At 47.1% G+C, this 19,097-nt stretch overlaps 1 protein-coding gene across 3 annotated transcripts in view; it reads left to right on the forward strand.

Annotated features, from left to right (window-relative positions):
• The first annotated feature begins 703 nt into the window (after positions 1–703).
• PPM1M (protein phosphatase, Mg2+/Mn2+ dependent 1M) overlaps positions 704–19,097 on the forward strand; it is a 36,281-nt gene continuing 17,887 nt past the window's right edge. Inside the window, exon 1 of one of the 3 annotated variants that reach the window (XM_053301068.1) lies at positions 704–783. In XM_053301068.1, coding sequence (XP_053157043.1) covers positions 710–783 — 74 coding nt within the window. In that variant the 5' untranslated portion in view covers positions 704–709. Of the gene's footprint in view, positions 784–3,397; positions 4,064–13,474; positions 13,578–19,097 lie in introns of those variants that run through there. The other 2 variants (XM_053301067.1, XM_053301071.1) reach the window with 2 other exon arrangements.

Below are 19,097 nucleotides of genomic sequence, written 5' to 3' on the forward strand. Positions count from 1 at the left end.
GTCAACCAGGGACAACTTTTGGCCCCCGCTGCCCCCATCCGACCACACAGTGGTTCTTTCTTAAAGGTAAAAATTGGAACTTTCCCCTCACATCCCCCCCCCCCGCAGCCCTGCCCTGAACTTGTAAAGGGGAATCCTTTCTGGATTCTCCTTTACAAGTATGGCCCTCCAGCCAGTTCACGAGTGGGGGATTGTTTGGGTTCCTCGAGCCAGTTCACGAACGGGGGATTGTTTGGGTTCGGTGCCAGACTGGACGCCACCTGGTTCAGCTTGAGGGCCAGTCTTTGAGTGTGAACCAGCTCAATTTCAAGCTGGTTCACACATCCCTACCATGGACTTCATAACCAACCTACCAGAATCCAAAGGTCTAAGTACCATACTTGTAGTAGTCAAATATTTCACAAAGACGGCCCATTTCATACCCTGCCGTGGTCATGTTGCTCAAATGGCGGCTGCCAGCGGGGAATCGGGAGGCCTTGTGGAGGCCGGGCAGAGGAGGCTGGGCAGCAGTGCCATATCCGAGAGAGGGGAGCTCTTGAGCACGTGTGCGTTGTGCACTGCTCTCCTGCCGGTGCGGTGCTTCCCCTGGCCATGGGCAGCAGGAGAGGGCGGCAGCGGCAGCAGCTCCACCCCCAGCCTCGCAGCTACTCCAGCCACTCCATGGCTCACCCTGCAGCCTCCCTGGCGATGCATGCAGCAGAGCCAAAATATGGGGGGAATGGCATCCTGGATGGGACAACTACTTTCCCCCGGAAATACAGGATCTTCAACCCTACCTCTCAGGTAGTCAGAGTTTAGCCCTACGAATAGCAGGGCCTTCACTGCTGAGGGGAGGCAGGCAGAGGCAATGGAGGAAGGGCAGGCGTCAGGTGTTTTCCAGGCTCAACTCTTTTCCTGCTCTCACTGTATCCCCAAAGCAGTGCAGGCAGAGGCGCTCTTACCCCTGGACTTTGGGGCCGAAGTCCAGGTCCACCACACCCCCTGGGGCCCCCCAAATCCTCTTTAGTCTGTCCTGGCTGGTGTGGTTGCCGCTGGCCGGCACTGCACTGGGCAGCCGAGTGTGATTATGATGACCTGCGCCAGGTGCTTTAGAGACAGAGTGGGGAAAGAAATATGTGGGATGGGAATATGTTAAGTTGTGTGTTGAAATGTTTCTGCTAATGCATACTTGCATAAATATACTTGTTTTATTCTTACATTCTTGTGAGTGCAGTTGCTGTCTGTGCCCTCAAGGACCCAAGTGTTAAAAATACTGCATGTATCAGTCTGTACATAGGAACACAGGAAGCTGCCATATACTGAGTCAGACCATTGGTCTATCTAGCTCAGTATTGTCTTCACAGACTGGCAGCGGCTTCTCCAAGGTTGCAGACAGGAATCTCTCTCAGCCCTATCTTAAACGCTACAAACAACGCACCTCACAGTACTTGTTGCAACCCGATCACCCTATCGCTCTCTTTAAAGAGAAAAAAGTCCCTTTCCATTTATGGGAAACAAGGTGGCGCTTATACCATCAAGTACTACCACTTAATGCGGCTAAGCCATGGCTCCCAGAGGACCAGCAAGAGTGCCCTAAAATCACCTGCAAACAGAAAGCTAGTGAGCTAGGCAAAACATTCAGGGAAACCCACACACATTTCTTAAAAGAGTGTGTGGTAGCCAAAAGAGTGTGGCAGGGAGTAAGCAAGCTGTTAGAGTGGCCTGATTTGGAAAAACAGACTTGGGAAGAACTAACCTTGGGTTTGAGCGATAGAACCTCCTTTCGAGGTCCCAGAAAGAAACCTTCAAGGAAACAGGACGGAACGGGTGCCCCCATACTAGGGAATTGGAACGTTCCCCTTCTCGTAATCAGGTTAATAAACTTGTATGTCATTTATGCAATGCTCGTGCATAGGAATAGAGAGGGAAGACGGACCAAGAGGTTCACGCAGATGAGACAGTAAATCTCTTCTGGAAAAGTTTGTATGGTTATGTGCAAAAAGACAAGAGTATCTCTTCTAAACAGCAATGGGACAAATTGTGGAAATGGACGTCGGACGTAACCCCCCCCCCCCGATTACCTGATGTGCCTTGAAATCCCCCACCCCCGAGTTACAGTACTACTTGCATATACTTCATTACTTGTGTGTTTCCAAATCCTTATGTGTAAATCTTTGTAGATATATCATGTACAAACAACCACTTTGCATATAATTGTGCTTTGGCAACGTACTGTATGCTTTGGTAGTTTGTTGGTTCAATAAAAAAAATCTTGTCCTATAAAAAAATTAAAATCTTGTCCTATCTTGGAGAAGCCAGAGAGGGAACTTGAAACCTTATGCTCTTCCCCAGAGTGGCTTCATCCCCTGAGGGGAATATCTTACAGGGCTCACACATCAAGTCTCCCATTCATATGCAACCAGGGCAGACCCTGCTTAGCTATGGGGACAAGTCATGCTTGCTACCACAGGACCAGCTCTCCTGTGTGTGTGTGTGTGTGTAGAAGGATGATGATGTGCAAATTCTTGGGTGGGTGGGTAGCCTCCAACAATGTTCCCTCTAACAGGGATTCCCAGATGTTGTTGACTACAACTCCCAGAATCCCCAGCTGCAAAGGCCTTTGCTTGAGGATTGTGGGAGTTGTAGTCAAAAACATCTGGGAATCCCTGTTAGGGGAAACACTGACCTCCAAAGGCATTTAGGTCCAGGGTCCAAAATTACCTAGGTCCCCTCAGTGCAGGCTACTCACTCGATGTTTGGCAAATGAGCAGCCTGTGTGGCTCAAGTTAAAGCTGGAGCATCCAGCCCCACCTGGCACTTGGCCGGGTGGAGTAAAGTCAAACTACACCTAAGGCACCAAAAGCCCTAGGGTTCACCCTTGGGAAATGTTACCGGTGCTTTCCCCATAGAGTTCTATAGGAAAAGTGTGGGGAAGGAGTAGGACTATATTTCTCAGCACTACATGTGCACCTTTCACAATAGTGCTGCTGTGCTGAGGCTCCGTTTCTCTTAAATTGGCCCTCTTAGCACTGGGATAACACTTTGTAGAGGTCCCAGCGGTGGGAAGGAGGGATGTGCACAGAAGGGGCGCGGGAGGCTCAAAGGTGCGTGTGTGTGGATGCTGCTTTAAGGGCAGCGTCTGCGAGGGTGCACTTACCCTTCTTGCCGCTCTCCCCCCCCCCGCTGGCGTTTTTAGTAAGGCAATGGGGCAGCAGCGTACCTCCCTGCCGCCCCGTTTGCCCCTGTTCACCAGAAGTGTCTGATGCACCTGAGAGAGTACCCGTGCCATCGCAGGGGGTGGGGCTAGGGGGACTACAGCGGGCAGAACCCGGCCATCACTGGCCTCTCTCCGCTCCTGCCCTGCGGCTGCAACCTTGGAAAAGCTACTGCTAGTCTGTAGACAATACTGAGCGAGAGGGACCAATGGCCTGACGGAGTATATGGCAGCTTCCTATGTTCCTAACAGTGAAGCTCACTGGCACAGAACACCTCTGCAGCCTGCAACAGAATTATCTGAAGAACGTCTGCTCTGCACGTGGTATAAAGCGGGTAGGCGACTGCTCCCCGCCCACACAGTCTACACAACAGACGCCTCCAACGGGTCCGGGGGCTTTGGCGGCACTGTGAGTCATGAGCCCCAGGCGCGGAGAGGAGGCCATTGGGCCGGAGCAGGCAAGAATGATGCCTCTCTTCACGCCCGCTGACTCCTCGCCCCTCCCACCGAGCTAGCCTCGGGTCGCTCTGGTTCCTGCTTCGGAGAAAGCAAAGCAACGCGGACCGGAGTGGATGGGGCTGCCCGTGCTTGGGGACAAAATTGCTTCATGTCCTCCTCAGACTGGTTTAAGAGGCGTTTCTTGAGCAACAGGAGCTTAGCAAGGCGAAGCAAAGGCGCCCCTCGGCAGCAATGGCAGGAAGGCGAAGGAGAGTTCCAGCAGCCGCAGCGGCCGCTCTCCCCGCTGCTTTACAGGCGGCCCAAATTCGTGCGCGGAGCTCCTTCTCGCCCCGAGGAAAGGGAGCTTGGCCGGCGACCCGTCTGCGGTCCGTCCCGTGACAGGCCTCTCCAGTGGAACACGGGCTATGCAGAGTGAGTGAGTAGTGAGCGAGTGAATGCCCGCCTCGGGCTGGAAAGGGGCTCGTTGGAAAAGCAGCAGCTGGCGCAGGCTAGGGTGCGGCAAAAGGAGAAGCGACATCCTGGCCGTCTCGCCTGCTGCTGCTGCTGAGTTGTGCCTCTTGGGATAAACAGCGACGCCGTTTTTGCGGCTCTTTGCGGTTGGTTGCAGTCCGGCTACAACATTGCCTAGGGCCAGGCAGGCGTAACGACTCGGAAGGGAAGGGAGGCTCTGCTGCCAGGGATATCGCAGCCCTACTTCTGGCGTCGTTTAGTTTAGTGTGCTGTCCTGTCGCACATTATACGTAACGGCGACTATATGACCACTGCTGTTGGTGGTCAGGAGTGGTACACTTCTATGTAGCACTGCAGGTAGATAGGAAGGCCTCGTTCAGGCATGCACGTGTAGCACTTCTGCAACGTCAAGTGCTAATTGATAATGCGATAATGGGGCCTGGGGCCATCAGTCCCACCTCGCACAGTGCTTTTCAGCGAATTCGGTTCACTCCCGTTCTGCAGCCAGTCGTTAAGTGTGCAAAAATCAGGTGTAAAGAAACCACGCTTGTTAATGCAGGTGTGAACTGGGTCTTGGCCCCGTTGAAAGTAGTGGGACCTATTGCTTAGTAAAACTGAATATGACTGAACTATAAAGTCAATCTGTTTGCTTTTGTCATTTGAATGTAAAACCAATGTTGGTTGGAATGTACATTTGGATTTTTTTAAATGTATTCTGTTTTCTATCTCATTAACAACATTAATACATGAATACAAATGTTTGTCCAGCAAGAGGTGTTGAAATAAGCTTTGAGCAGTGTATGAAAAAATAATGTCCCTCATTAGCTGGTTTGGTGTTATCCATGAATAATAATGTTGGATCTGGGTAAGGATGGAAAATCTTCTGGTAGCAGCTTGCCTGGGCCATGTGCCTAGAAATCTAATACTGGTGTTTTAGAATTGTTAACTATTTTTCTAGTCCTGGATTTGAGAAACTTGTGCGAAGTCCCTTCTCAGCCGTGACTACCATTTTGGGTGAGTGGCTTTGGTCAAATCACAACTTCTTGGATTCAGTTTTCTGTAATGCTAGAAAATCCTACCATTATTATGAATTGTGTCATGTTGCATTGGCATCATACATAATAATATAGCACATGGTTGGTAATGAGGCAGAGACAAATAGCAGCTGCTCTGACCTAAAACTAACCTACCCTGCAGTCAGTTCTACTGAAAACTTGTGCAAGTACTCAGAAAGAGATTGTAAACCACAGTTATAATTCTGTTGACATTGGAATGGTTTTGCTGTTACTAACTACTCTTAGAGTTCGCATGGCAAAACACTACAGCAGAAATTACCAGTGGTGTTTATACAGGTCAGGGTCTCTTTCTCATGCATACACATTCATATGTATATGTAATAATGTAATGATAATAATTCAATAATTTTTACGCAGGAAGCTAGTGTGGGGAGAAATTCCTAGATGCCACTTGTGGGGAAGGATGTTGTAAAACTAGTGAAACATAGCAACAACTGCTAGCACTTCCACAGTAGTTTGGGTCAGGGTGGATTTGATTTAAATCAAACTGATTTAAATCACGATTTAAATCACTAGCAGGGTGGATAAAAATAAAAAAATCAGATTTAAATAAAAAAAATCAGATTTTTTGGATTTAAATCGGATTTTTTGGATTTAAATCGGATTTTTAGGATTTTTATCCACCCTGCTAGTGATTTAAATCGTGATTTAAATCAGTTTGATTTAAATCGTGATTTAAATCAGTTTGATTTAAATCAAATCCACCCTGTTTTGGGTACTGTTTTCCTGCCTCAATGTGCCCAGGATTACTTACTCCTAGATTAAATAACTTTTGGGGTTTTAACTGCTGCTAGTCTTGATGACTATAGTCTACCTCCAGGCTCAGAGGCAGGATGCCTTTAGATACCAGTTGCAGGGCAGCAACAGCAGGAACTCAGGCATGCCTTCACCTTGTCTTGCCTGTGGGCTTCCCAGAGGCATCTGGTGGGACCCTGTGGGAAGCAGAATGCTAGACTAGATGGGACTTGGGCCTGATCCAGCAGGGCTGTTCTTATGTTTTTAAGTTTGTTTTTAAATTTATCAAAGTGGTGCTGTGGTGGCAGATCTTGTATCTGTCTGGCCACACAACCATTAAGTACATGCCATAACTTTCAAGGCTATGAAGTGATAGCTCTGTATCTACTGTGGCTTTTTTTGCCTCTTACAGAGGCAGGTGAGAAATGTTATTCCTATAAAGCAACATCACAATCCATAACAGAGAGCAAAGAACTAAAGACACAACTAGGAGCATTTAAGCATCATCATTATTTTAATTGTTTGACATTATGGCCATGATCCAATCAAAGTTAAGCACTTTGAAGTTCCACTGATTTCAGTGGATGAGAACTAAGCAGTTTGTCCTGAATATTGGCTAATGCAATCCTTTTCTATAAGATGTACTTTAGTCTAGTCCTGAACATCTGGCAAATCTCCAGATGTGGCTGGATAGTGTTAAGTATATTCATCACTGGTGATAATTATTACAGTAACAGTTGCAAATGAACAGCATCAGTAGCTTTTTTCTTTTTCTTTCTTTATTCATTCATTCATTTAACACATTTGTATACTGCCCAAAACACAAGTCTCTGGGCGGTTTACAACAGTTACATGCCGTAACTTTCAAGACTATGAAAGACTTTAAAGGGGATGTGTGTGCGAAATAACTGCATTTGTTTTTAGAGTTTCATAAGTACTGTTCTGTCACCTGTGTACTTGATCATGTGTGTTGTTTATATTTAGCCCTCTTGGTAGCATAACAACTATGCTAACTACAGGTGGCCCTGGTTATCCATGGTTTCAGCAACTGCAGTTTTGTGCATCCCCAGTGAGGTCCTAGAGACCGGGTTTCCATATCTGTGGGTGTAAACATAAGCTATTTCTGCCTATTCAGTTCCAGGGCCACCAGAAATGACTTTCGGATTCATTTCTGGTCTGGAAGCAGCGTGGAGAGCCATTCCATTGTTCTCCTTTAACCCTGCTCCCCCACCCCCCCGGTGATTTTTTGCTATAATGGGGGTTTGTGGGGGCATTGCTGGAGAGCAAGGTAGAGTACTTTATTTCTCATGTATGCCCCGCCCCCATTTTTATTCTTTTAAAATGTGTGTAGGAACCTAACCCTTAGATTCCCATAGGGGTAAGGTTTCATTATTTGCAGTTTCCTTATAATCAAGGGTATTTTACATTTGCTATTTCTTTCATAAGAAACAGTCCTGGTAAAGGCTGCATTCAGGCATAACACCAAGTAATGATCTGGTGTTATAATAACAAGCTGTGTTCTAATCTCCTCCCCTTACGAATGGAGGAAGGAGAAGTATTCATTCCTAGCAATTTCTTTCATTCCTAGCATTCCTTTCATTTGAACCCAGTAAACAATGGGTCTGCACAAGCAAAGCTGAGACAGAAAGATAGTGCCACATTCTGCTCTTCTTTGACTAGCCCTATTATATCATTGTGCTTGCCTGTCTGGCAGAGCATCAGCAGTTACATCATAGAGATGGAGCAGTTACATTTATAGTAGTCACCTTAAGTGGCACAGCGGGGAAATGCTTGATTAACAAGCAGAAGGTTGCTGGTTCGAATCCCCGCCGGTACTATATTGGACAGCAGTGATATAGGAAGATGCTGAAGGGCATTATCTCATACTGCACAGGAGGAGGTAATGGTACACCCCACCTGTATTCTACCAAAGAAAACCGCAGGGCTCTGTGGGCGTCAGAAATCGACTTGATGGCACACTTGAAATCGACTTGACAGCACACTTTACCTTAATAAATCTCAAAGGTGCTGGGGGGGAGGGGCAGATTAAACTGTTAAAATTGCACAAGTCGCTGAGTACCTTCTTAATTTCTCATGCCTTTTTAATAATGAGGAATTGCAAAGCATGCTGCAAGATTTGCATTACTGAACTTGAAGGAAGTTGCTACTTGGAGCAACAATAGAGAACAACATGTCCACTGGCTTTTACATCCCGCAGTGCAACACAGACATTGTAGAACTGCCTTCTCCATTGCAGGGCAGTGACAGTGCTGCACAAGTGGGCAGGACTAGAAATTATTGACTTCTTGCATGATTGCACATCACACACTACTTCCATTGGGAGTAATGGAAGTAGCGCATGATGCATAATTGCACAAGATAAGAGGCCAGTTGTTCCAGTACTGCTCTCCTGTGCAGTGCTGTTGCTGCATGAGAGCGCCACCCAGCAGCATAGGCAATTTTGCAATACTACATTACACTGCAGGCAACATAAGCCATTAGCGCTCTTCAGATGTTATGAGCACCTCGAGTGCTCATGGTTACAATGGGCAAATGCGGGGAGGAATTCCCTCCGACCTGCTGTCAATCACCCGCTCATGCAGATGATCAGTTACAGCACCATTAGTCTGAAGGAGGCACTACTATAAGTATGATCATGGTGAATCCATGAGCTGCAATTTGCCATGTCATGCTTACAGTATCTCCCCCTCAGGGGTAGAGCCACCGTTGGACAAACGGGTGCAAAGAACCTGGGCCGCAGCCAATCAGGGGCCATGCTTCATGGCCCCGACACGCCCCCGCATGTCTGATGTCAGACGTGGGGCGCATTATTTCACTCCCAAATGGGGTTGCGCAGCCCTGTTTGGGAACAAATTCAGCCCATGCTGCATTGGCAGTGCAGGCTGGAGCAACACTCCCTGCCTTTAAAAGCAGGGAGAGCTGCTCCTGACCTTGCTGCCAATGTAGTGGGGCCAATCTCCCTCCCAGATGGAGCTGTGCAGCCCCATTTGGGAGGGAGATTGGCCCACGCTGCATTGGCATTACATTGGTAGCACGGCCGGAACTGCTCTCCCTGCCTTTACAGGCAGGGAGAGTTGCTCCAGCCTGCACTGCCCAACACAGCCGATCTGCCTTCCAAACGGGGCTGCATGGCCCGTTTGGGAGGGAGACCACGCCCCCACGCCTGATGTCAGACCTCGCTCTGCAGCTGCTCCCCTTCAGACAAACAGGGCCCTAACTGTGATCTTTGGCATGTGGGGGCGACTGACAGTGAAGTGGCGGGATGTACTCCCTGCTTTTGCTCGCTGTAACCAGGGGCATTGAATGTCTGAAGAGGGCTATTGCCTGGAGTTGGTGATGGGCTGGATTAGAGGGAACAAGCTCTGAAATTGCATCTGGACAAGATCGAGGTTGTTTGATATGGTCCTGTGATGTGATCAGGAGAGAGAGGGGGACTCGATTATGGATGGTTTGCCAAGTTCTGAATGGGGGTTACATTTCCCTTGAAGGATCAGGTATACAGTTTGGGAGTACTCCTGGATCCAGTCTTGCTGCTGGATGATCCAGTGGCCAAAAGGGTATTTGCCTAACTGGTTGATGCGGCAGCTGTGGCCATTTTTGGCTTGGTTGTACCTGGCCATGCTGATCCATGCCCCATTACCTCTCATTTGAACTACTGTAATGCACTCTATTATGGGCTGCCCTTGAAGACCCCTCAGAAACTGCAGCTGGTGCGGAATGCAGCTGTGAGAGTGCTAGAGGTGCTGGGAGCACACAATACCTATGCTCCATTGACTGCACTGGTTACCATTAGGTTTCTGGGCTCAATTCAAGATGCTGGTTCTTATCTTTTAAAAACACTTTAAAGGTTTAGGCTGTAGGTACCTGAGGAACATCATCCTCCTTTATGAACCGGCTTGACCCATTAGATCATGCAAGGCGGCTGCTCTTCACATTCCTGTACCCTCAGAGGGGAGGCTGGTGGTAGTGCAGGAGTGAGCCTTTTCTGTGGTTGCTTCCCATGTTGCAGAACTCCTCTCCCCAGAGCCTTCATCACTGTCTTCAGTTTCTAAATACAGACAGTCTGGTTTACTTGGGTCTTTTAGAACTGCTCTAAAGCCTCTTTTAGATGTTAGCAGCGCTCAGTTACAGCTGCAAAAGCAAGAAGGGAAGTCCCACCCAGAAGCTGTCACTAACCGCCTCCTGCTGTGCACTCAGGGTTACAGAGCTGTTTGTGTGAAGCAGGGAGTGCCATGTTCCCAGGGTGGCTGGTGTCCCCGTGAGCAGCAGCCTGGGAGTGCCAGCCATCATGGTTACGACAGTTCCCCCTTCACACAAGCAGTTCTATAACCCTGAGTGCTGATGGAGAAATTCCGGGAATTCTGGGTTTGTTTAATGAGCAGAGGCCCTCACCATCCATCAGGTTCAAGCTTTATTGATCATGGCATGCCAGGTGTCTCTCTTCCAAGAGCACACACTCAGGCTTTTGGCAAGAGTCTTTTATACTGTATTACAGAGACTTGGTTGGGGGAGGCTGGGGGCCCAGTTTGGGCCTGGCTTCTTCCTCCAGGGTACTCTGTAGAGGAGCAGGTAAGGGAGCGTGGGCGGGGAGGTGGAGTAGCTGTGGTCTTTAAGGGTAATATCTCCCTTACCAGGATCCCTGAGTGACTGATCATATCTAATGTGAGTACTTATGTTTGGGGACCAGGGATAGATTGGGACTTCTGTTGGTGTGCCAATCACCCCACTGCCCAACAGAGTCCCTAACTGAGCTCACGGACTTGGTCTCAGGTTTGGCATTAGAGTACCCCAGGCTTATGGTGCTGGGGGACTTCAATATCCACTTCGAGACCAGGTTGTCTGTTGCAGCTCAGGAGTTCATAGCGGCCATGACAACTATGGGCCTATCCCAAGTGGTCTCTGGACCAACACATGTTGCTGGTCACATTCTTGATCTGATCGTTCATTCTGATCAGGGTGGTGTTCCCTGTGGGGGGGGACTCCTGTGATTTCCCCATTGTCATGGACGGACCACCGTCTGGTTAAGGTTGGACTCACAGTTGCATCCCACCTCTGCAGGGGTGAGGGACCTATTAGAATGGCCCGTCCAAAAAGGTTATTGGATCCAATAGGATTCCAAGAAGCCTTGGAAGGATTTAATGTTGGCCCTGCCGGCGATCCGGTTGATGCCCTGGTGGAGAATTGGAATAGTCAGCTCACCAGGGCAATAGATATGATTGCTCCTAAGCATCCTCTCTGACCCGCTTCATAATGAATGGATCTGTGGGAGCTGAAGCAGCAAGGTAGACGACTGGAGTGCAAGTGGAGGAAGACTCGACTCGAATCCGACAGATTACAACATAGAGCGCATTTAAAGATCTATGCTCTGGCTATACGTGCAGCAAAGAAGTGTTTCTTTTCTGCCCGTATTGCTTCCGCAAACTCTCTTCCAGCAGAGCTATTCAGGGTTATGAGGGAATCAGAATTTGGAACCATCCGTTGCCTGCTGTGATGCTTTTAATGAGTTTTTTGTGGACAAAATCTCTCCTATTTGGTTTGATCTAGATTTAGACTCCACAGTTATCACAGTGTCAGATGCAGAGGTATCCAGCAACTCCTCTTGTGTGATTAGACTAGATCAATTTCAGTTTGTGACGCCTGAGGATGTGGACAAGCTGCTCGGAACGGTGTGTCCTACCACCTGTCTGCTTGATCCTTGCCCAACGTGGCTTATGCTACCTGGCAAGGGGGTTGTTGTGGAGAGCCTGGTGGCAATTATAAATACCTCTCTGAGGGAGGGCAGGATGCCTCCTTGTTTAAAGGAGGCAATTATTAGACCTATTCTTAAGAAGCCTGTCTTGGATCCCTCAGAGTTTTATAACTAAAGGCCTGTCTCCAACTTCCCATGGCTGGGCAAGGTGATTGAGAGGGTGGTGGTCTCTCAGCTCCAGGCGGTCTTGGAGGAAACTGATTATCTAGACCCATTTCACAGTGGGTTTCGGACGGGCTAGGGGGTGGAGACTGCCTTGGTCGGCTTGATGGGTGATCTCCAATTGAGACTTGACAGAGGAAGTGTGACTTTGTTGGTCCTTTTGGCTCTCTCGGCGGCTTTCAATACTATCAACCATAGTATCCTTCCGGAACGTCTGAGGGAGTTGGGGTGGGAGGCACTGCTTTGCAGTGGTTCTGCTCCTACCTTTCTGGCAGATTCCAGATGGTGTCGCTTGGAGACTGTTGCTCTTCAAAATCTGAGCTTTTATATGGTGCCCCTCAAGGCTCCATACTGTCTCCAATGCTTTTTAATATCTACATGAAACCATTGGGAGAGATCATCTGGAGATTTGGTGCTGGGTGTTATCAGTATGCTGATGACACCCAAATCTATTTCTCCATGTCAGCATCATCAGGAGAAGGCATATCCTCCCTGAATGCCTGCTTGGAAGCAGTAATGGGCTGGATGAGGGATAACAAACAGAGACTGAATCCAGACAAGATGGAGGTACTTATTGTGCAGGGTCATCACTCGGGAAGCAATATTGATCTACCTGTTCTAGATGGGGTCACAGTTCCTCAGAAGGAACAGGTATGCAGACTGGGAGTGCTTCTGGATCCACACCTTTCTCTGGTTCCCCAGGTTGAGGTAGTGGCCAGAAGCGCTTTCTATCAGCTTCAGTTGATATGCCAGCTGCTTCCGTTTCTTGAGGTTCATGATCTCAAAACAGTAGTACACTTGCTGGTAACTTCCAGACTTTATTACTGCAGTGCACTCTATGTGGGGCTGCCTTTGTACATAGTCCGGAAACTGCAATTAGTACAAAATGCGGCAGCCAGGTTGGTCTCCGGGTCATCTCGAAGAGACCATATTACTCCTATATTACAGGAGTTGCACTGGCTGCCAATAAGTTTTCAGGCAAAATAAAAAGTGCTGGTTATAACCTATAAAGCCCTAAACAGCTTAGGCCCATGGTATTTAAGAGAGCGATTTCTTCTGCATGATCCCCATCGTCCACTGCGTTCGTCAGGGGAGGCCCGTCTGTGGCTACCTTCATGTCGTCTGGTGGCCTTCCAGGGACGGGCCTTCTCTTTTGTCGCCCCGAGACTTTGGAACGGGCTTCCCGTGGGAATAAGAATTTCCCCATCTCTAGCAGCTTTTAAAAAGTCTCTAAAGACTTATCTTTTTACCCAGGCCTTTTAGCTTTTTAAATTTTAGATTGTTTATTGATTTGTGTTAAACTGTTTTTAGCATTTAATTGATTTTAATGTTTTGTTTAGTGTTCTGTTGTTATGAACCACCCTGAGACTTTGGTTTGGGGTGGTATACAAATATGTTAAATTAAATAAAAAAATAAAAAAAAATACTGTTTATATACAGGCTATACGATTGAGTACAGAGCCTATCAGAGGCCAAAGTTTCATGGTATACACCAATCATACTAGTACAAGCGGAATATAGCTTGGCTGTTGGTAGGCAATGTGAACCAATTACAGGGCAGAAGCCAGCAATAATGCACCAATCAGCTTTAGCTCTGCTTATGCCTAGTCAGGGCAGGGCAAGCTGTGGTCAACTGGTGTCTGTCTCTACTCAGGCGGAGCAGAGTATCGTTTCTAAGAAAAGGGGCCCTTATAACAGCAGGGTGCATAAACCTGTGACCTTTAGGACTTATGTAGGTTACAGAACTAGGTGAAAGGGGATAGTGGAATTTTCCTCAAAGGCAGGATGCCTCTGAGTACCAGTTGCAGGGGAGTAATGGCAGGAGAGAGGGCACGCCCTCAACTCCTGCCTGTGGCTTCCAGCAGCATCTGGTGGGTCACTGTGCGAAACAGGATGCTGGACTAGATGGGCCTTGGGCCTGATCCGGCAGGGCGGTTCTTATGTTCCTTCATGAGTGCCTGGCGGGGTGGGGGTGGGGGGTGAGTGACAGCTCCTGGGTGGGACTTCCTCCTAGCTTTTGCAGCTGTAACCTAGCTTCCTCCTAGCTTTTGCAGTGGCACTCACAGAGAGGAAATATCTGGAAATATCTACAGTCTGTCACTAAACCAGTCCTGCTGCTCTGGACAGGTAGCTATAATTGAGCGGATGAGTTCAAAGAACGTGGGCCCCCAAGCTCCTGGGGGCCCCCCCAGCTCCACCCCTCCCTATTTTCTTCATTATCTCCCTCAATCCGAGGGGCCACTGGGGAGAGGGGCGAACACAAGCCCCCTCTCCTCTAGCTACATCCCTGCTGGATATTGTTTTTGTTTAAAAATATATGGTGGTTGTTAGCCACTTTGAGCTCCTTTGGGAGGATTTAGTGAGACATGATTTCTGACTGATAAACATCACTTTTCAGTGTAAGAATGGGAAACGAACATAATTTCTCTAACCCAGCTAGAGGGTAGCTTTGCTTAATCTTAAACTGCTTTTGAGGTTTCCATTGAAATATTACCCAGACAGTCTGACTGCTGCTTAGCTGCCCTGTTGCTATTGCAGCCAAATGTGATAAGCAAGATTTGAGACATAGTATAGATGATACTGCTACACTATTATTTAAGGATATCTGGTAATTTTGTTGGAAGAATGATTTCTGCTGACATGAAAATAAATGGATAAGAGGTTACACCAGTTAAGCAGGATATGTGTATGAACAGGATGGTCTTGTAAGGTCAAACCAAGCATGCAGCTTTAGAAACATGATGTCGGCACATTCTGTATGCCACTTACTTACATTTCTTGCAGGTGTTCTCTGGAGAGTATTCTAAACATTCTTTGGCCAGGATCCTTTGCAGGTGCAAAGCCTCACAGAAGCTGTGACTGAAACTGAAAATCTGGCCATTGTATCAAGTGCCTCCTTTTCTCCTTGATGCTTTATTTGCATTGAGACATGAGCTCCAGGAAGTTTGTTTTGCCCTGTTGAAATCTTAAAACTTGTCCTGAGGCTGAACTCTAAACCGGAGTGTGTTCCCAGTAAACATAAATGAATCATGTCATCTGACAGTAAAAAATTGTTTCAACAGAAGAAAAATGCAAGTTGGGTACTGGCGCTTAGTGTAGGTGTAGGTATGGATAAGAAGAGTTTCCTTGTTTGGGAGCCTGCCCACACTATCTTGGACCAAAACAAATGGCTGAATTCTGTAGCCACTTTTCTACCTTATATGTTAGGTTGGAACAAATCCTTGTGTGTTTCTGCTCACTACCAGAGGATCTGAAGGTATGTAATGGGCAGAAACAAGATTGGAATGCGATGGCACCAGGGAAGATTTAAGCTCCTAATACATATTCCAGACAAATATGCTGAAGATTCCTAAGAGAGATGGAGATCTATGCAGTTTCCCAACAAAAGAGAGAGGTGTGCATTCAGTTGAGGATCACAGCAAAAACAAACACTTGTATATTGGTGTTGGATGAGTAGTGATTTATTTAGTGGCTCAGATAGGCAAGCCTCATAGTTGGTGATATCTACTCCTGTTCTTCCTCTGTAGGTTCTGCTGTTTGTGCAGCAGAGAGATTTCCCTGTTCAAAATGGCAGTATATTTTTCCCGCATGGATAAACTGAGACATTTGTTAAAATATTCAACATCTTGGATTAGATAGTATGCAAGCATTTGCCATATTTGTGTGTCATCTTTTCTCCAGTAGTCACTAAGGCAGGGAAGAGGCTTGTCTGATCTCATGTGTTCTTACCTCACTCATAGGCTTGTTGTGAGAATAAAATGTTATTACTCCAAATATCTTGCTCTGAACTCTCCCTTACTCTCAACACATCTATGACTGCATCACTAAAAGTTTCTGAAAGTGCTCACTCTGCTGGCACCTGCAAGGTGTCTTGAAAGTCTGTGGTGTAGATAGAAATTAGAATACTCTCCAATGTATTCCACAATCACCCATGGACCTCAGATTTCTAAATGTGAGGTTTCCAAAGGCTTTCCCATTGCCCCTAGCTAAAAATAGCAAAGATTTTTCAGCCAGGGGCAATTCTGGCAAAGAACCTTTAAATATGAGCGCCATTTCCCACTGTGCTGACCTCAATATAGTAATGCACTTTTCTCAGTGCTTTACTATGGGCCTTTTTAAGAGAGATGGAGCCCTCTCTGTGGGGAAAGCATCAGGAAGGGCTAAGTTTCCCAGCATTCTGTGAATGTCTTCTGAAAGGTGCAGGAGCTCAAGAGGACTGTTTCCTTTAAAGCACAGCACTGCATGATGAGAATGATCAGGCCCAATAAACAATTAGTTAGCACTTAAGGTTGGTGGGGGCTGCCATTGGACCTCAGGCCTTGTAATGAAGAGCACTGCCCTAAGGTTTGTCTGGCTCAAGCCTTGCAAGGTCTTCTAGCAACAGAGCAGTTAAGCCAATGGCAGTCAGAGGTTGCGAGAATTGGGGTTTGCGCTCTGCTGCCTAATATAAGAGAGAGCCTTGTAATCCTTAGCCAACTGAATCTTAGACAGGCGCATTGTAACATGAGGGCTGGGCATTGAGAAGTCTGGAATCTATTTCCTGTTCCAGCCACAGATCTAGGTCTAATCTTTCACAATTATTGCTCATTGACTTTGGGGGTCCCTTTATTTACAGGTTCTTAGCATCATACTTGATCTACCTTGCTGAAGAACACCATCAGAGTGTTTGGCTTCTGATATGTGTAATTATCATCCTTGCACTGCCAGTCCCTGTTTGTTTATGTTTTTGCTTATTTGTATATGGAAATAATGAGGGTTAGAAGGCATAGCTAATATGGCTAATGTGCTGTCATTGTGCACATGAGAATGACAGTAGTTTTAGTTCTCCATTCAGAGCTTGTAGCACATTGTGAAGAATCGCCATGTTATCTATCTAAACATATAATACTCTAAGGCATACCCACAGCTAATCCCGTGTGTGGCAGCTCTCGCAAGAGTTCACGAGCAGAAGCACCGTGGTGATTGGGCAGTGGAGATTCCATTTGCGGATAGGGAGGAAGAGCCTGTGACACCGTGGTGATTGGGCAGTGGGGATTCCATATGTAAATAGGGAGGAGGAGCCTGTGATGGTTAAGGTCAGTTGGAATGCAACTGTTACTGGTCAGAAGATGTTCTTGATTGTAGAGGAGAGGAATCTATCTCTATATAAAAGGACAGTGGGCAGGGGTCTGCGAAGAGAGGGGTCATGAGGGAGGAAATAACCCCTTCAGGAGAAGGAGGCTGCCATTGTCTGAATTAGATGAGGAAATAAGATGAACAAGACCTTTTAACTCAGGGAGGAAGGGAGAAAGAAGGGAGGGGAAGAAAGACAGAGGGGAAGAGCAAGTGGGGAAGAGAGAAAGAAAGAAAAAGGACGGGTGAAGGGCAGGCGTCCAGGCCTGATTTATATACTAAATATGCTCATTAGCTAGTATACAAAATTAGGTCTGGCTCATAGTGTCACCAAGTGACCAAGTTCTTTTATATGGTGACCATGTAGGATCTGGGTGCATGGAAGAAAGGAGATCAAACCAATCCTCAAAGATTCAATGGGCTTTATTGAGTATAAAAGAATAACATCAATTCTAGCTGAGCAGAAAGCAGAATACTCTATCAATATTACCAACAGTATTTAAACAGAACATCCTAGCCAGTACCAATATTCAACCAGTGTGTTCCTAACTACCATATGTGTGTGTATTAAATCTTCCTAGAGCCTAATACAATTCAGATACAGGCAGAAAAGTGGGGGGAAGGCTGAGGGCTGGCATGGTTTGGGGGAGATCAGGAATTAGTAGGGGAGAGGGGAAGGGAGCAGGAGAAGGAGGGGAAAGCATGGGGGGCCCCAAGGCTTGTAATGGAGCAGCATATTACCAGGATCAGAGACTTGAGAGCGGAGATCTTTTCAGCTGAAGGAGCGTGGCCTCTGGCTGGAGACAGGAGTTGTTGCAGTTGCTCAGATCATGGCTGAGAGTCTTGACTTCTCACTGCGCAGTAGGAGTCACAGACAGCTCCTGTCCATGGACAGAGTTCCAGCTTTGCCCCACGGCTTAGCAGCAAACTCTGGGATCCTTGTTGAGCAGCTCTAGGCAAAAGATTGCCCGTAGGCACAAGACTGCTTGTAGGAGACAGTTCATGTCCATGGACAGAGTTCCTGCTTCTAGCCCCGCGGCTTAGCAGCAAACTCTGGCATTGCTGTGAGCAGATCTTGCTGTAGGCACAAGATTGCCAAACTCTCTGTCCAGTAGCCTCATTCTTTATAGTGTATTTTCCTTTGATCTCTCTCTCATCTTTTCCTGGGTCCCAAAAGGTGACAACTTGCTGCTACCTTCTGGACAATGTCTTTTTAATTATTCAGGATATTGGCCAGTCCAGAGAGATCTCAATCTCATCTTCTGTAAACTGTGCGCTTAGGAAGGGGGGGGGGACATTGCCCAAAGCAAATCTGCATCTCAGAGTTACAAATTGCATCTTCCCCCAATTGCCAGTTTGACCCCAAAAGGTGTTAAAAGCCAGGAGTTAGTGAGAGAATTAGTTCTATTTGTGTGAGACAGCAATTACATTATTTCTTGTGTACCTCTATCTAGTGTGTAATTATAACAAGAGAATATTTAAAGTAACATAAAAAGGGGTACATGTGTGAGTTCAATACATTTGGCTAGGGCAGAAGCATCCTGTCAGTGAGGTAAGAATTATAGTTGATAGGAGTTTTCTTTGTCTACCTATGTTGAATCTCCATAGAGAGCAATTGAGTTAATCGTTGGCAAGGATTAGCATTGATTTCTTGCAACAGGAGAGAGCAGCCTCTGGCCTCTCCACAGACATTATCTGGTAAGTGAGTCACACTTTAGCATTTGGATATAGCATTCAGCATTCAGGCCTGGCTTTTGTATTCCTTTGAGCAGTCATTTTACAATACAATGCTGGCTTGTCTCCTGCTTCACAGAGCAGTTTGAGATCTAGTATGCCAGTTCACCTCGAGTTCAGGTATTATTTCATTTCTTAATATAAAATGAAATCAGACACAGGCCTATATTTCACATACTTCTGAGCTGGTACCTCTGGTTCTGATATGCTGAAGTGGACCATCCTCAACAGAATGGCCCAGTCAACTACAGCTGCCTGTCAGCGGCCTGAGGGGAACGAGCGATCATGGTGGTGGCGGCAGTGAGGAAGGGACTGATCAACCACTGCTGCTCCTGTGAGGAGGAGCAGGAGTGGGCCTTGGGTGGGGAGGTCTCTGGGGATAGGGGGTTGCAGCTTGGCCGATAGC

The sequence above is a fragment of the Hemicordylus capensis genome, chromosome 2 (genome assembly GCF_027244095.1).
Source record: "Hemicordylus capensis ecotype Gifberg chromosome 2, rHemCap1.1.pri, whole genome shotgun sequence".
NCBI lineage: Eukaryota > Metazoa > Chordata > Lepidosauria > Squamata > Cordylidae > Hemicordylus > Hemicordylus capensis.